Source organism: Amphiprion ocellaris, chromosome 20 (assembly GCF_022539595.1).
Source record: "Amphiprion ocellaris isolate individual 3 ecotype Okinawa chromosome 20, ASM2253959v1, whole genome shotgun sequence".
Taxonomy (NCBI): domain Eukaryota; kingdom Metazoa; phylum Chordata; class Actinopteri; family Pomacentridae; genus Amphiprion; species Amphiprion ocellaris.
This window is the reverse complement of record NC_072785.1, coordinates 24,300,001-24,317,617: the sequence shown is the minus strand read 5'-3', so window position 1 is coordinate 24,317,617 and position 17,617 is coordinate 24,300,001. Positions and strand designations below refer to the sequence as shown.

Here is a 17,617-nt window from a genome sequence, read left to right as displayed (position 1 = left end):
CACTCGGCATGGAAAATGTATTTAAATAAACACAGATGGTTATTTTAAAGCTAAAAAAAGAAACAGATCTCAGCTAACTAAGGTTAAAAATCCATATGTTTCAGGAAACTATACAACATGGGATCTAAGGAAACACAAGAGGTCATAAAAGATACACTGATATTAAATTAGAGGTTAAAATTAATGGTACTTTGTCACAAGGATTTTCTCAGCATGAATAAATAGGTTTAGATTCTACATATATACAGAAGAAGAGCAGCTCTGGCAGCCTGTTTTAACGTTTAATAGCTTCCACAAATAAAATTACACACATTAGCGACGTCATTTTGACTAGTTGTAGTTGCACAGTTTGAATTTTTATACCAGAATCTATCTGTTGTCAAAAGATAATGAAATATCTGTAATTCAGTGTTGACTGGTTAAAATAATAGTTGCAGACATCGCAAATGTCATTATGACTGGTCTGAGTTGTCTTGTATGATGCTGCTCATGGATGTCCAGCAAATTTAAACACTGTTTCAGACAAAACTGTGGTGGATAAGATTGTTTAAAATGTCATAAAATAGCTTCGTTCATCAGAGACTTGTGGTTGAAATTGACTAGCAGGTGGTAAAACTGTCTGCAGTTTGAGAAGCAAACCTACGACATGTAATTACAGATATCTGCAATTTTACCAAGTTAAAAGTCTAATTCAGGATTTCTGTAATTACATTTTCACTTGGCAGATTTGCAGTTCAAGACCTCTATAATGTCGCTCTGACAAGTTCAAACTTAAGATATCTGAAAAGGACAATGCAGATATCTTAACAACATCCTGAACTAGAATTCTGACTAGTCAGAGCTAAACTGTAGACACCTAAAACTGGATTTACAGCTAATTATAATTTAGCTGTAATAGCTGCAATTCTCATTACAGATATCTGCTGCTGAATTCTAGATATCTGTAATGAGAAAACTGACAATGTGGGTATTTGTAATGTTCTTCTTAACTAGCTTGAATGTAATTATGTGTATCTGCATCAGATACATGTAATTAAATGTTAAAGCAGCTGGCTTTATAGTACTGCACTCCTGCAATCAAAACATGAACCAGAAACTCCAGAAAGTAGTCAGACCCTGTCACTTTTTCACACTTTACTGTGTTGTAGGTTTCGTTTTAGATAGAAAAACTGACTTTTTTCACATCAGTCTACAATTAATAACTTACAATAACAAAGTAAAACCACAGTTTTGGAAATTTATGCTAATTTATTAAAAATGTAAAACTGAAATTTCTCCTCAAAAGCATTCAGATCATAGATTGTATATAAAAGATGGACGGAGCCACCAAGTTTTCAGTTTCTTTCTTTCAAAAAATCCACAAAACAATAATATCAATAAATATGTCATGTTGGGTAGTTAGGAGTAGATTAAACTAAGAATGCAAACTTTATTATTTTAATTTAATAAAACTTGCAAAAAGTGACGGAGTCTGACTACTTTCTGCAGTGTGTAGCTGGAAAACAGTCCTGCTGTAAAACGTCGCTGCTGCTTAAAAACATTCGAGTCAGAGGCTGTTCCACTGCAGCAACCATTTCTTGAGGAACTCTTTTCCTCATTCGTTTCTTTTCCAGTCATTAGTCTGGTCTGGACTCATCTTACAGCTTCAAGGCTGTCAGCAGAAATCCTGCATCGCTCCACTTGAATCGTGATGCTGGAAAAACCGAACTCGGATCTCAGCAGCTTTGTCGCCTTCCTGAGGATCATCTGGGAATCAGAATCTTCTTCTGTGTAAACAAATAAAGGAAACGTTTTCTATCAGTGCTGAGGCGTCGATGACTTGACAGCACGTCACTTCTTTGACTTTTACTTTGTTATTCCTTATTTTATCTTCAGCACGAGCAAGAATTTGCCTGCTTGTATTTCCAGAAACGAAATAAACCAAAACTCCAGAACAGAAATGGATATTTTTATGACATATTAACAGTTTATTATGTATTTTGGTCTTTAAAAGGTCACAGTTTTGGCTCGACGCTTATCCTGATTAATCTTACTGAGATGTAAAACTTTGTTTGCAGACAAGAAACAAAAGAAAAACGGATTACATTTGTAGAATAAAGCAACATTTACGGTCAGTAATTTGGACCAGCCTTGAATTCTGCCAAAAATATCAGATTTATTGATGAAAATTCCTTCAAGTAGTTCTCATCTCTTCCTTTTTATAAGTCGATACGTCTTGTAATAGTAGTAGCTTCAGGAACATTTATTAACCTCCACAATTCATGAGTTTTATTATTTATGTACATACTTAGAAGCCAGTTATAGAGCTGAAATAATTTGTTGATCTAATGATTAGTTGAATGATCCATCAGCAGTTTTTCTAGCATTTGTTAACTCTTTGAACTTAAATTTTGCATGTTTTGTCTCATATTTAGAACAAAAAAAAAGACATTTGGATGTGTTCCTACTTAAATTAATCATTGTTTACCTACCTGTCTCCCCTGTGCTCTGTGTAAACACTGCCTGCAGTTCAGCTGAAAAGTGCTTTCATTTTGTGATTTTTGGTTGCTCATGGCTTCTTAGTTGCACCAATGGGCACATTTTTTTTTTTAATAGAATGTGTATAATTTCTTGTAAATTTTTGAACGAGACATGCAGGATGAAAAGATTTGGAGGAAAAGTTGTGATTTTAAGCTTGACTTGGATTATTTTTCCACAGATGAGTAGTTCAAGGACTGTCGGAAAATTGAAAGTCCAGTAATTCTTTCTGGCTCTTTAAAGTCTTTCAAGCATGCTGGGAGGTTTTGGGGTTCAGATGATAAATAATCGTTGGTTGCAGCCCTGCAACACTTCTGTGACATATTACCTGCAATGTTTTCTGTACATTAGAGACTTCAAATGCAGGAAAAATGTAAACAGTTTGACCAAACAAACAGGACAGAAGTAGGAGAGAAGTAGGAAGCTGCTAAATCAGCCTTTATTCTTACTTGTGCAGCACCTCCCCTACGCTCCGTGTATGTAGAGATTAGCAGTGTTGGTTTTACCTGCAGCCACGTGGACTGAAAGCAGAGACTGACTCATGTTGATGCTCCACATGTGTAAACCGTGAACAGCAGCGACTCCTCTGACAGACAGCAGCAGATCTTTGACAGCGCTGAAGCTCAGATCCTGAGGGACTCCTGCACACAGCAGACAAACACATCACATAAACTGGTGTAATTAAAGTTAGAATGAAGGTGAACGGACGCGTTTACCTTCCATCAGGATCCTGAAAACGTCCTTCGTGACCGGAAATGTTGTCGCAACAACCAGAACCGAGAACAGGAAGGTGCAAATCGGATCCGCGACTTTATATTCAGGCTGTGAGGAAGACGAGAGATAAAACTAGACGCAGAACCACACAGTTGAGATTAATACTGAGCAAAAATGTTATTAATTTAACTCCATGTTTTCACCAAGAGTCCGTTCTGTGTTCTTACATGTTTAGACACTAAAGTACACTTGTGCATGTAGAGCAGGGGTGTCAAAGTCAGCCCAATTTCATCTCAAGTGTTCTGGACCAGTAAAATTACAGCATAATAACCTATAAATAACGACAACTCTAAATTTTTCTTTTGTTTTAGTGCAAAAAAGTACATTCTGAAAAATGTTCACATTTCAGAAACAATCTTTTTACAAAACATTATGAACAACCTGAAATTTCTTACAAGAAATAAGTTCAATTTCAACAACATTATGCCTCAGTTTATCATTTACACATTACAACTTCCAGATCACAGTGGATCTAAAAAAAAAAAGCACAAAAGGTTTAGTCACAGCTATCTGGAACTGAACAATCTAGTATTTTACTTTATGATCCAAACAACTTGTCATGGTCTAGAAATTATCATAAATTTATAGTTTTACAAAACTACAACTTGTAAAACTAATGTCTTCTCTGTAATTTTTACACTTTACAAAGTCGCCGCATGTTTGAAACCCCTGATGTAGAGGCTTTTCCTGTGGATTTATTCTCTCTTGTTTATGTTCATTTGTGTATTTATAACTAAATCTTTAGACAATGAGCCTGAGGTGTGGCTCTGCTTCAGTCCTGTTTGTTTAAACAACGTAAATCCTGACACACAAGTCGTTACACAACGGAGTTAAGAGCTTCAGTAAAAAGCAACTTGACGACTCGTTTTGGCCCTTGGAGATGTTTCACTTCTCATTTAAGAGGCTTCTTTCAGAACTAAATTACCATGAAGGATTACTGTGATCCAGATAACTGAGAATCTACACTAACATTTTCTAAAATAATTTCCTAAAACACCTCAACACTGCAGTTTTTACACTAAAACAGGGACTATTTTCAGCAGCGGATTAACGCACATCTGCTGCTCTGGTGAATATTTACAACAGCAGGACGATGTAAGAAAGCTACCAGATTCAGATTCACACATAACTAATGTCATTTCTGGTGTTGGTGTGTATTTTAGCTGACAAATGTCAAAACAATTGCTGCATATGGATCCCAAAAATGTCCACCAGAGTGAATGTTTTTGTCTTGTACATTTATTGGTAATAATTACAGCAATTTTTAAAGATGTTTTTGGGCATTTTTGCCCCTTTTTTGACGGGAGCAGTGGCGAGACCGAGCAAGGAGGTGACCTTATTAAAAATGTTTAATCCTATCTTTGATTGTATACAGAAAATATAATGTCTGATAAATGTTTAGCAGATTTTTTTTAATTTGCAAATATCAAAAGTAATATCTGCCTTTAAAATTGTGTTATTGCAGGGTTTTATTCCTCATTGCATCCGTAAAACCAACACAGTTTTCTGTTTTTACTCTGTTTTAAGGGTTTAAGTTAAAGTATATCAGCCTTTTTTCTATTAACAGTTTAGTTTCAACCTCGGAAACAGTCGTCTGAATTTGAGTTTTCAACCTGAGAGTTAGATTTATTAAAATAACTGGTTCGTTTTGGGCAGTTTATTTGTTTCTTTTATTTCTATGCAGTCCTCGTTGGTTTTTTTTTATCATAGTCTCGGGGGAAAAGAGCAGCACTTAATGAAAAAAGAGTCTTACACCTGTTAAATATTCTGCTTTTGAATTGTGTGAAAGTGAGATGAGCGGAACAACAAATTTAACTAAATATCAGCAGGTTGAGGATGTAAATGTCCTGCAGTCAGTCAAGAAAAGGTGAAAATGAAAAGAGGTTGACTTCTAAAACATGACAAAAAAACACTAGCTGTTGGAGTGTAAGAAAGACTAAAATATGTCAGAACTTGGAGTGATCTGCAAGAAAGAGCGGCTGAGATTCCTGAATCAAGAGCAGAAAGACTCGCTATTGCCCAGCTGTAGACTCTGAACCTTGTTTCTTGTGATTTTGAAGTGTTTTTTTTTTTGCAGCCGCTCACCCAGAAGTGGATGATGGTTGCAGCCAGCAGGACGCCGACGCTCTGCAGCAGATCTCCCACCACGTGGATGAAAGCAGCCTTCACACTCGCGTTTCCATGACCGTGACCGTGATGCTGTTTGTCTTGGTGCGTCCGGACGGTGGGAAACCCGTGGCTGTGGCCATGTGAGGCGCCAGACTGATGCAGGATCAGGACCATCCTGAGTAAAGCAGACTATTTTTAGTAGAGCAGCTGATCTAGAACAAACAGAAATGATTCAGAAAGTGAGCTCGGCGCGCTCACAGGACGTTGACCCCGACAGCACAGCCTGAAGTTACGAGCATAATCTGACTGTCGATGTCATAGTCTCCATCCGTGATCCTCTGGACGGCCGATAAGACCAGGACTACCGTCACAGCCCAGATGGACACGATGGACAGCAGCATGCCCAGAATCTCTGTGGAAAACAACACGAGAGTTATAGAAGATGCAGGAAACAGTCATTTACAGTCAAGCCTGAGATTATTCATACCCCTAGCAAATTTTGGCTTAAAATTACTTTTAAATGTAAATAAAAGCTGAGAAATTCTTTTTTCCACAATGATGTACACTCTCGTACATCATCTTATCTTTTGGGAAACACCTGTGTCACTTCTGACGAAAAAAAAAACTTGATGGTTGAATAAAAGTAACTTTAAGTCAAAATTTGCTAGGGGTATGAATAATTTCGGGCTTGACTGTATATGAAACAAAGCTCTAAATACTGATTAAAGCAAAGCAAAAATAATTACGCACAAAGACAGGTGCTGCAAAATGAACCTAAAAGTGAGCAAAATCTGCTATAAAATGAAACTTAACATAACTTTGGAGCCCCTTTTCAGCAAAGTGTCACATCATTTTTTAAATTTTCAGCTCACAATACCACAAAAATGGTTTATTTTACCATAATTGTACACATTTTAGTGCAATCAGTTTTTGTACTTTACTAAGCATGCCGTATCTGTGTCCGTAGCTTTAAATTAAGCTGAGCTGCTGCTGTCCCCGCCCCCTTCAGGAAGGAGACTCTCTCTGTGTCTGTGGAGCAAACAGTTGACGCCACATGGCAGCAAACAGACGCGAGTGAGTGTGTGAGGCCGGGACTTTCTGAGTGGTCGTTTTAGATGGAAGTAGCTCAGAATTTTAACTCGTCTGGGGTGAGTTTTTTCTGATTATAAAATCTGTAGTTTAGCTGTGCAGATCGGCAGCTTGGGAAATGGCTGTTAAGTAGTTGCTAGTTATCATGTCTTAACGAGCTGCATTTCAGTCACTTTCATACTAATTCCATGGTCTGACAACAGAAACTGAGAAATATGTAAAGAGAACAGCGGAACATTTGGTGAGCTTTGATTGTTGTTGAGACATTTTAGAGTTAGCAAAAGCAGCTCTAGAAAGTAGTCTGTGCACCAGAAAGCAGCTTAAACACCTAAAATGCAAAATAATAACATGCTAAAATCTGCATCAAAGCTGTAACCATCCCTTTTTTTACTATCACCAGCTGCAAGGGCATCAAAAAGTACCAGTTTGGGATGCTTAAAAGTATGATTACGTTCTAACTTTTTCTGTTTTGTGACTTTTTCCCACCTGCTCGATGCCATCCAAAGGTCATGTTTTGTGTCTGAGGCCTGGACGAGATCCACAGAGAGAAGATGCTGACCACGATGCTGCCGAAGTCGGTCAGAAGATGAGCTGCGTCCGTCATGATGGCCAGACTGTGAGCAGCGTATCCACCTGCAGAGGAGAAACACAGCAGTAGGTAAGGAAGAAGCTGCATGTGTGTGAACTGATAGAGAGGAAATATTTACCAAGCAGAGGAAGCTTCTAATGTGACTAGTAAAGACCAGGATGAATCGCTCAACGTGCTTTACAGGAATTCATTTGTAAATCTCACTTGTTTAAAGCATGAAGCTCTCTGTACTTTAAACTTCACATTTGGCAGGTTGTGAAAAGGCTGGAGATTCATGTTTATCAATTTAATACTCGCTTTAAATCTTTTTTTAACAAAAAATGCCAAAATTACAGAGCCAGTGACGGTAAAAATGGCCTGATTCTTGCTATTCTGTTGTGAAAATGATCCAGATTAAAGCCTAAAGTGTTAATATTTCATTAATATCACTCTATGTGCAAAAAAAATCACTAAAAATTAACCATTTGTGCCAAATACATTCTGTAAAAAACTAATAATTCTGTATATTTTTGCGCAACTGTGAAGCCTTTAGTGACTCATCGCCAACCAACACTCACATGACAAAAATTCAGCGATTATTTTCATCTTTCGGACTGTCCTTAGATGCGATATTTAACCAAAATCACTTTAATCTACATATTTTTTTTAAATGCCAAAAATTAAATATTTGCTCGAACCAGATTCTGTAAATAACTAAAAATTCTGCAGGCTTTGGTGCAACTGTGAAGCCTTTAGTGACTCAGCTGTGGCCAGCAGTGATGTGACAGAAATTCAGATTTTTCAGCTGAACTGCAGAGTGTTCACAGAGAGGAAACGAGTATAGAAACAAATTAAAAATGGAAATTATTAATAGTATGTGGAGCCACCATAGGTTTTTTTAGTAGTTGTAACATCTGTGAGCGCTTGGAAAATGTTAAATATGGTGATTCCAGGTTTTTAAAATTGTAAAATAATAATTTTTATGGGTTATGGTGTTACAATTGTGCACAAAACCCATTTTAAGTTCTCTTTAGTTCCTGTTACAGTTGTGTTGTTTCCATAGAGGTGCAGAACTTTATATTGCTGTGAAAAATGAGCCCACACTGAGTTTAAAAAAAAAAAAAAAAATGTGACGAGCAAAAAACCCAGAAGGGTTAATGTTGCTGACAGCTTACTGAGACAAATTTTTAAAAACTCAGGATACAAAAACCTAATTCTTTCAAAAATGTAAATACATTCAGGGCAGGACATCAGTGTTTGATTGTACCAATCAGCTCTCCGGTCATGAACACGAGGCTGACAGCACAGGCCACGTAGAGTTTCTTTCTGGCCGAACGTCTCGTCTGACTTTCAGACATCCCAGTCGTCTCCTGACAAAACCAATCAGACTCCCACGAACCATCCACACTGGAGGTTTCTTCACTGAACTCTGAGCCTGAATACTTTTCTTCTGGAGGACTCGTCCTGACAGAGGACAGAAAATCAGACATTTCAAAGCAAAATGTGCTGAATTTAAGTTTACACGAGGGTAAAAAGGTGAAAGATTTACCATATAAGATGCTCCAAGTGAGTCTCGATCAGCTGCTGTTTCTCTGAATCCGTTGAGAACTCCATGTCTTTAAGTGACTGCACGTCAGAGACTCACTGATTATTAGGTTTAACTGGAGTTAAAGTGAAGCTTGACAACTTACCACCTGCTCTAAAACACACAAGTTATCTGTCAGGGGTGGAGCACTGCAGGAGCCAATGGTTACTGAGCAAAGAGGAGATGTGAAACGACGTTTTCCAGCATAATCCAAATTTATTAACATTCATTTTGCAGGAATTTTAAAATGTACACAGTTTACAAGCAGGTATAAGTGGAAAGAGTAGAAAAATATAAGGGAATGTTGAGATGATTGAAGTAAATATACAATTTTCTTACAATCTTTGATAAAAAAAAATCAAACTTGGAGCAAAAAAATAAAGAAAAATATCCCACTAAAATATATTCAGGCACTTTTGTGAAGTTTGTCAAGTATGACTTGTGGCACATAAAAGTATACGAATGGACTTTTAAATACACAAAACACTGGGATTGTCCAGAAGCATGCGTCAGACTGGCACTCCTCTTGGAAGAAAAACAGAAAAATATACTCTAAACATGATGAATAAAGATCATATAATTTAAGGCTGTATCTTAATATACACTCAATTCATCATAAAACCTCCAATCAAAAATATAGCTCAGAATTTACAATAACAATAACAATCCCAAACACCACAGAGAAAATATCGTCTTAATGCTTCTGATTAAACAGGAAACCAGAAAAATAAAAAGGCAATAAATCTGAAAAATGAAGTGTTTAAACACGTTGGCTTTAGTGTCAAGCGCAGACAAAGTTCTGATCGTTTGTGTCGCCGTCATCAGTACTTTGTGTGTTTTGACTTGTGTGCAGCGAATAAACCAACAGCAGCAAAACTTTCTTCTAAATGCTCGCTCACTTTCTTTCCAAGAGTCGGAAATTGAAAAAATTGGTTTAACTCGCGTCTGTGTCTGGATGCAGTTAGCTTAGCATAGCATAAGGACTGGAAGCTAATGAGCAAGTATCTCCTTTATTTAATCACAAACAGATAAACAGCAAACTGTGGAGCTGAGAGATGAAACTATCTTGCAGATTGGAGTCCAGAAAGTCAGAGAGGCTAGCTGCTCCCCCCTGCTTCCACTCTTAATGCTAAGCTAGGCTAACCACCCCCAGAAATACGACAAACATTACCAGCCAAATGAGAGCTTTAGGAGACCTCAAGCTTGCTTTTTCCTCCTAAGCTAAGCTAATCGCTTGCCAGTTCCAGCTCTACTAATGCTGCGTTCAAGGCCCATCGCAAGTATCTGTACGCAACAGTGTCATATTTCTAAATGCTGCCACGATTACAAGCCTAAATTTGTGGTATTTAAATATCTGGACATCTCACATCCTGTCCATTAATATGTGCTCTATTATGACAAGAGTCAGAGAAAATTGGTTTAACTTGCGTCTGTGTCTGGATGCCGTTAGCTTAGCTTAGCATAAAGGCTGGAAGCTAATGAGCAGATATCTCCTTTGTTTAATAACAAACAGATAAATAACTACAACAAACTGTGGAGCTGAGAGATGAAACTATCTTGCAGATTGGAGTCCAGAAAGTCAGAGAGGCTAGCTGCTCCCCCCTGCCTCCACTCTTAATGCTAAGCTAGGCTAACCACCCCCAGAAATACGACACGTGACAAACATTACCAGCCAAATGAGAGCTTTAGGAGACATCAAGCTTGCTTTTTCCTCCTAAGCTAAGCTAATCACTTCTAATGCTGTGTTTGTGGCCCATCGCAAATATCTGTACGCAACAGTTTCCTATTTCTAAATGCTACCTTGATTACAAACCTAAACTTGTGGCGCTTAAATATCTGGATGTCTCACATCCTGTCAATTAATATGTGCTTTATTGCAGCAGTTGTTCTGTGATTATGGCTCAGTTTGACGACACTACCATCGGGATTTTTTTCATCCTATGTAAAGCTGAGGCGATAAAGCACAGACATGATGAACAATGGTACCATCAAACTCTCAGAAGGAAGGGGTTTGAGCGTTTTTCTTTAAAAACATCACAATATTAATCTTCTCTGATATATTTCCAAGCTATCAGCTAAATGTGCAACAACGTTCAAACATTTGTTTAATCTTAAAGAATCATCACAGAGGTCCACTATGTCAGGAAGCCCTTTGTTTTACCACTACAGTGTGTCTCTATGTGCGCTGTGACTGACCTGAAAAACCTGAATCAGCCTGTTGATAAAACAAATAAAACGTTTCTGAACTTTGGGCCGAGGCGTTCTCAGACCATCATGGCATTTTTAGGATATTAAATAGAAACTTGTGAATATAAAGTGCACTAAACATTAATCAGGAGCTCATCAGAGGCTTTGGTCTGCATGAAATTCGTCTCTGCCCAAAGTTCACAAATAAAAGAATTAAACGATAAATATGAAACCATTAGTTTAAAAATAATAATAATTAAAACTATGGCACAATCACATCGCTGCTTGATTCATGTAAACAAATAAGCCTCTGAGATGAAAATGTTTTCTGCACGTCAGACACAAACTGCATTTAAACTCAGCACAGACGCTGATTATAACCTGGTTTTAAGCTGCAGTCCAGAACCTGAAGCCGTCCGGGTTTACACGACTCAGTCACCAGCTCGCTTATCTCTTCCTGCGTTTATTTCTTTCTACTCCTTCCAGGGCATCTGGATGGCTCCGTGCTCCGTGGTGCCGTTGGACGCTTGAGGCTGAGTCACGATCGGGTCGCTTTCACGTGCTGAAGGTAAAGAAAAACAGAGTTTAATTTGTCCATATGGTGCTTTTTTCATACGTACAATGAGCAAAATCTGCAGTCATCCTCGTGGCTGATTATGTTCACACTGAAGCACACAAATGACAGAATCAGACTTCATATTTCAAAAATAAGAACGAGATGCAGGGGAGTTGAAGTGATTTTAAAGCAGGAAGGGATTATTTTTAACAAACAAAAAACTTTCAAATATGTAGTTTCGATTCACAGACATGAGATTTTAGGAGTTTAATCAACAAATAGGAAGATACTTTAAAAGATAGTTACAGTGGAACAGAGGAAATTCTACTGTTACATTAAAAAGTTAACAAATGCTCAGTTTATCTTGCAGCAAAGAAGGAGATCTGATTCTATCATGTAGCCCAGTACGGTGGTCAACAATTGTAAGAGGGACTTGAATTATTTAACAAAATGTAATCCTCTTTTTCAGTGAATGTATTTACCTAATCTGTGCAGAAAGTGCTTTGCAAACTTCTAAATCTTTCCCAGAGGTGCTTTAATTTATCTGTTTTTGCCTCGAGACATTTTAAAATATGGGAAAGTCGCTCATGTATTCAAGAAGATGTTGAAGAACTGCATTTAGCTCAAGTCTATGCCTGTTTAAATACATGATGTATTATTCTGGCTTTGGATGCAGAGATGAAGAGATAAATATTGAAATAAAAAATGATCCCACAGTGGGTTAATTGTACCAAAAAATGTCCAAAAACTGCTTGGGGTTCAGAAGGCTAAAGGATATGCAACACAGATCATAAAATACATCACCCTCTGTGATAATTCTGCATTCTTTAACCCATGTATTGAGGTATAATTACACTGAAATGTTGTTAGTGTGTTATTTCACAGGAACACAGTCCACAGCTGCAGTGTTAGAAGCTGCTAAAACATTAACTTGTTTAAAAAAAAAAAAAACTGCCCTAAGATCTGAAGCAGCACAAAGCGGCAGCGAGCTGAGGATGTTGAACGTTACCTGAAGAGGGGAGAGCTTTACCTGTAGTATTAGCAGCACTAGAAGAGTCACTAGAGCTGGGCTGAATAACTATTACAGGGTCTCCAGCTGTAAAACACAATTCAACACTGAGAAAACCCACACTGCTTCCTCACAAAACTGCTTGAAATGTATAAATCAGACAGTCTCCAGAGCTTCAATGTAAGTGAATACAGAAATTTAAAGGAATGGTTTGATATTTTCTTGCACAGGACAGTAAATGTGTCGCTGCAAGCAGCTTAGCTTAGCATTAAGACTGCAAACAGAAACCCTGCCTCTGTCTAAAGTCAACAAACTGTCTACCAGCAGCAGTAGACACACAAACGTTACTTTAGAACAGAGCCAGACTTGCTGTTTTCTCCTGTTTCTAGTCTTTATGCTAAGCTAAGCTAACCACCTGCTATCTCCAGATGCATATTTACCAAAATATCAAAGTATTCCTTAAATCTCTATGACAGCTTAGAGCTTAAGAATTGTTTTTAACATGTTTTAAATCTATTATATGATGAATATCAAACTGAATTTAAATAAAATCTCATTATTTGTCAGAAAAATCCCAATTCCTCAAATTGTAAAGCCAATTTCAAGTGTGGTGTTAAGCTGCTTGATTTTTACTAAAATGTACAAATGCTTGCATACTTTGTGGCAACCTTTCAAACACAAGGTAGCCCTTAAAACATACCCTGGGGTTAGGGTTGACTATTTTACTCTAAATGGGACCATTATTTATACTATGATGTATTTACAGTCTTGAAGCTGCTAACTGAATCCATAAACTCATTGGGAAAATGTTTACTGAGATAATAAATCAAGCCCATTTTCTCATAGACTTCTATACAATCAGACTTCTTTTGACAACCAGAGGAGTCGCCTCCTGCTGGCCATTAGAAAGAATGCAGGTTTAAGGCATTTTACATTTCAGACCTAAAGGCTACATCCATCTTTTATGCACAGTCTATGGTGTATTTGGAGGAGTTAAATGTACATCCACAAGGGGTCAGATTGCATTCTAACGATTGTTTCGTCTTAACTTATCACAATGTACCTTGATTTTCTGGACATTTTGCAGAAGATAGCCTCCCTCTAAAGCCCCTTACCTGCTTCCTGTTCTCTGATTTGTGCCTCCAGGTCTTCAGGGTCCATGTAGACGAAATTTTCCTCCTCTTCTTCGGCTTTGCACTTTCCACAGCAGAAACAGCAACAGCAGCAACAGAAGCAGCAGGTGATAATACTGCAGCACACCAGAAGACCCTGCAGGAAATCAATGTCAGTACATGTGATGTTTTTTAAGACAATTTAATACAAATTCAAATCCACAGCTGAACCCACTTCCAATTACTACACAGCTATTTGTGTGATATTCACTTGTTTGCAGGTTTCAGACAGCATCCCATGCCTCTTACCTTGAACCAGCACTTGGTCGTGAGGAAATAATATTTGACGCTTTCGTCCCCGAACTGCTCGGCCACGTAGAGGCCCATAGAGCCGTATTCGTCGTAGATTTTGCGCTTGTTCTCATCACTGAGGATGGCGTTGGCGTTGTTGATCTCTTTGAATTTCTCAGCCGCTTCGGGGTTGTCTGGGTTCTTATCGGGGTGATGCCTTAATGCCAGTTTTCTGAGGGAAAAAAAAAAGTTAGAATTATCACTTTTTGTTATCCAACTAGTTTGCAATTAACTCAATAATTTAATCAACTGAATGCACTTAAATGTAGATTATTTGGCCTTTAAGGAGCTGGTATACTAAATCAGAACAGTTTGTTAGATGGTCAGGTAGTTTTAGAAACCCTATTCCCTGAACACCTGTCTGTCTCAACTATTTGTGTAACTTTCAGGAGTTAGCAATCTGACCATACCTACTTTACACTGTTTTATTGGACAATTGTGTAGAATCTGTAAGCACAATAAGTTTGAAGTTCTCTCTGTAGTTTACTAGTTTATTAACTTTTTAAAGCGTCATCCGCTAACTGTAAAATGTCTCAGCCACAGGCAAAGTACACCAAATGTTCAGCTGCTAGTTGCTAGAGTGAACACAAAAGTCTTCATGCACTCTCTGAGGAATCTGAGGACTGAACATGCAGAAGATTACTTTTATTTTTAATGGCAATGTCACCACAACAAGAAGAATCCTTAGTTTTAGCATGTTGTGCTGCTAAAATGGCTAACGTTACAATTTACTTTGACCATATGTCCACACGTCAGACCATGAGGAGTTTGAAATAGTGACTCGATTGTAGCCCATTGAAATTGCATGTTAACCAGCAATCACTTAATTGTCACTTCCCAATTTGCAGCCCTTTAACTACTGATTATACAGCCGTAACACTGTCTGACCAACACACCAAACACATAAGATAAATTGGCAAATTCTTCATGTCAAATGATTGTTCAGAGAGGAAGTCAGAGTTGATAGAAAGTCCTAGTCTTCCACACTCATTCACATTAGCATCTGCTGCCTTATAATTAATTGTCCTGCTCTGTCGATCACAGAGGCAGAGAGAGTCTTCTTCCTGAAGTGGGTGTGGTTAGCAGCAGTTCAGGTGCATTTAAAGCTGCAGACACTGAAACCAAACTAAAACCAACCTAATCTGTAAATTATAATGTTCTGATTGCACCACACTACCTTTCTGCGATAGAGGAACAAAACGCTCTGGCTTTTTTCTATTTCTCTAAACTAACCCCAGTGATGGTGGGCGGAGCTAAGCAAAGGATGGAACGCTGAGGCTGATAATCTTGTGGTGGAACATTTGCAAGCAGGGAGACAAGCACTGTGATTAAAACTGATAATCCACTGAAAAAATAACTAGTAGAGCAGCGTGACTGTGCGATCCAAATCTTCAGCAAAACATATAGTTTCAGTTTCCATTTCTGTGTGGTAAGTTGCTGCCCAAAGCTTCTTCTTCTTGTTGTTGTTGCATAGCATTGAGATAACCAGCCAATGGCAGACATAAACCCACCACTTACATCCGGTGAATCACACTATAATGAAATAAAATAACCGCCTTTGCTCTATTTTGAGGTGAAAAATTGTAGGACATACTGTGTTGACACGTGAGACGTTGATTAATTAAAATATTTCACAACATGTGACCTTTAAAGGGGAACTTGTCAACATTTATCCTTCAGTGCTTGTCATGTGTAACCAATCAGATAAAGCCTTGGGCAGGGCAGCATACGACACCACAGTGTTGATTATAGATACAGAGGCGGCTGCATCAGAAGCAAAATAGCACGTTTAAATTAATTTATTTTGTTGGAACTCAGTTTTAAAAAAATAACGATACCAATAATCAGAAAAATTCTGAATACTGGATCTGCCAAACTGATAATCAGTCAAACCCTAGCGCTAAGATAGTCATATTCACAGTAATAGTAAGTAGTTAAGCACTTACTTACACAGGGTGCAGATTCTAGTGGTTCTTAGACTGCAGGGTTTCTGCAGAAATCAGCCAGTCAAATTTAACGTTTTTTAATGCCATTTTAATGCTATACTGTAAAAATCTTAATGCCACGACCGTGAACTCAACAAATTACACAGGTTTGGTTTTTTTTTGTAAAAGATGATTTTTATATGAAAACTGTCCCTACATTTCACTATTTCTGAACCCGGAAACCACCCCTGACCACCCACAGGCTGTAGTCATTCTCTGAATTCCATGTTTTCTAGCCATTTTTGATGGAATTTGCATTTCCCAGTTCTCCTCCACCTGGTCCAGCCTGCCGACAACTTTACAAACATGCAGTTTTTGGCAATTGTACCCAACCGGCCGGGAACAATTATCACAATGGTTCGGCCTGTTTATGCAGATGCACGTATCTGACGAATCGCAGTCTATAATCATATATTATTATATTGTTACTGTCAAATATTTTTCTTGAAAATTGCAGAAAGAATTTTTAATACCACTGAGAATCAAATTTAATGATTTTTAATGCCATTTAAGGCCTTAATTTTCACAAAATCAATTTAATGACTATTAATGCTTTTTAATGCACTGCAGAAACCCTGGACTGAAGAAATTGAAATCAACTTGCTTTACATAACAAATGGGGTCTCATACAAGCTGTGGCGATTATGTGTCACTTTTTTGAATAAATGAATGGGAAAACCTTATTACAACACACCTGTACGCCCTTTTTATTTCCTCGGGAGATGCTCCTTTCTCCAGACCCAGGATCTTGTACAAACTGTCTCCTGCTCTTGACAACCTCCTCTGAGTTCTGTCTGGATCCTCCATGTTTCAGTCTGTGGCGGCTGTCAAACACAAACCATGAAGACTACAAATCATTTCCTGGTACATGCAGTGCGGACTGACTAGAGGAATGACTGTGATGGCTCAGAAGTACAATAAGGAAGCAAATAAAACGGGACAAATAAAGTTAAGAATGCTGGAAGTCCCGGCAGAACTAGTATTATTACACCACATTGGTTTAAGCTGGTTAAGACGCAGGTCCACGTTTAACTCGTTAAAGCCTGCGGGGTTAACGTTCGTCAACCGACAGGAGGAACTTTAGCACAAAGTTGAAACTCACGTACCGGACAAGTAAATATTGTCGTTTTCCGTCGAATCATAGAATCCGAAAGTTGTCCGGTGACTGACTTGAGGTTTATTCCGTTTGGAGAGAGTGTCACACGGTTTCCTAACTTTGTGTTGATCTCCTCAGGACCCGGAGAGAAGTTCAGAGTTCAGAGCCGCCGCTACAGTGGAGCCGGAAGTGCGCGACAGCAAGGGATCATGGGTAAAAATTAAAAAAATAATAACAAAATTCATTCATTCATTCATTAATAAAAGAATTAAGTAGCAAAAGAAAAGTGAAAAAATGGAGGTAAATAGTGAAATGTTGATTTATATATGTGGAATTTTTAAATGTTGAAATTATTGCATTGCTAATTCCAGTATATATGAATCATTTCAATAATATCAGCTGATACAGTCTATGATACAAGCGCAATAATTAAAGCACGAAAAATGTCGTAATACGTTAAAAATATAATTTAAAAATTCAAAGACTAAATACAGCATAAGAAAAACGGCAGTAGAACCATTAAAACAAGGGTAAAACGAAAAAGTAAGATAAAGGTATATTTTCCTATTTTCTGATGAAAATTGATTATTATTATTATTATTATTATTATTATTATTATTATTATTATTATTATTATTATCATTATCATTACAGATCATTTAATGCTCATCGTTTAATG

At 37.7% G+C, this 17,617-nt stretch overlaps 2 protein-coding genes across 2 annotated transcripts; both read right to left on the bottom strand.

The window, feature by feature from the left end:
• Positions 1 to 267: 267 nt before the first annotated feature.
• On the bottom strand, positions 268 to 8,744 carry LOC111578619 (proton-coupled zinc antiporter SLC30A2-like). The gene is made up of 8 exons (XM_023285526.3): positions 8,607 to 8,744; positions 8,325 to 8,521; positions 6,976 to 7,122; positions 5,659 to 5,812; positions 5,377 to 5,575; positions 3,234 to 3,339; positions 3,024 to 3,158; positions 268 to 1,766 (listed from the first exon to the last, which is right to left on the bottom strand). The coding sequence occupies exons 1-8, from the start codon at positions 8,669 to 8,671 to the stop codon at positions 1,633 to 1,635; spliced, it is 1,137 nt and encodes a 378-aa protein (XP_023141294.2). The 5' UTR covers positions 8,672 to 8,744; the 3' UTR covers positions 268 to 1,632.
• Positions 8,745 to 8,840: 96 nt separating this feature from the next.
• On the bottom strand, positions 8,841 to 17,105 carry dnajc5gb (DnaJ (Hsp40) homolog, subfamily C, member 5 gamma b). Its single transcript, XM_023285490.3, has 6 exons — positions 16,949 to 17,105; positions 16,537 to 16,666; positions 13,816 to 14,029; positions 13,510 to 13,663; positions 12,416 to 12,481; positions 8,841 to 11,391 (listed from the first exon to the last, which is right to left on the bottom strand). The coding sequence occupies exons 2-6, from the start codon at positions 16,647 to 16,649 to the stop codon at positions 11,303 to 11,305; spliced, it is 636 nt and encodes a 211-aa protein (XP_023141258.1). The 5' UTR covers positions 16,650 to 16,666; positions 16,949 to 17,105; the 3' UTR covers positions 8,841 to 11,302.
• Between the last annotated feature and the right edge of the window lie 512 nt (positions 17,106 to 17,617).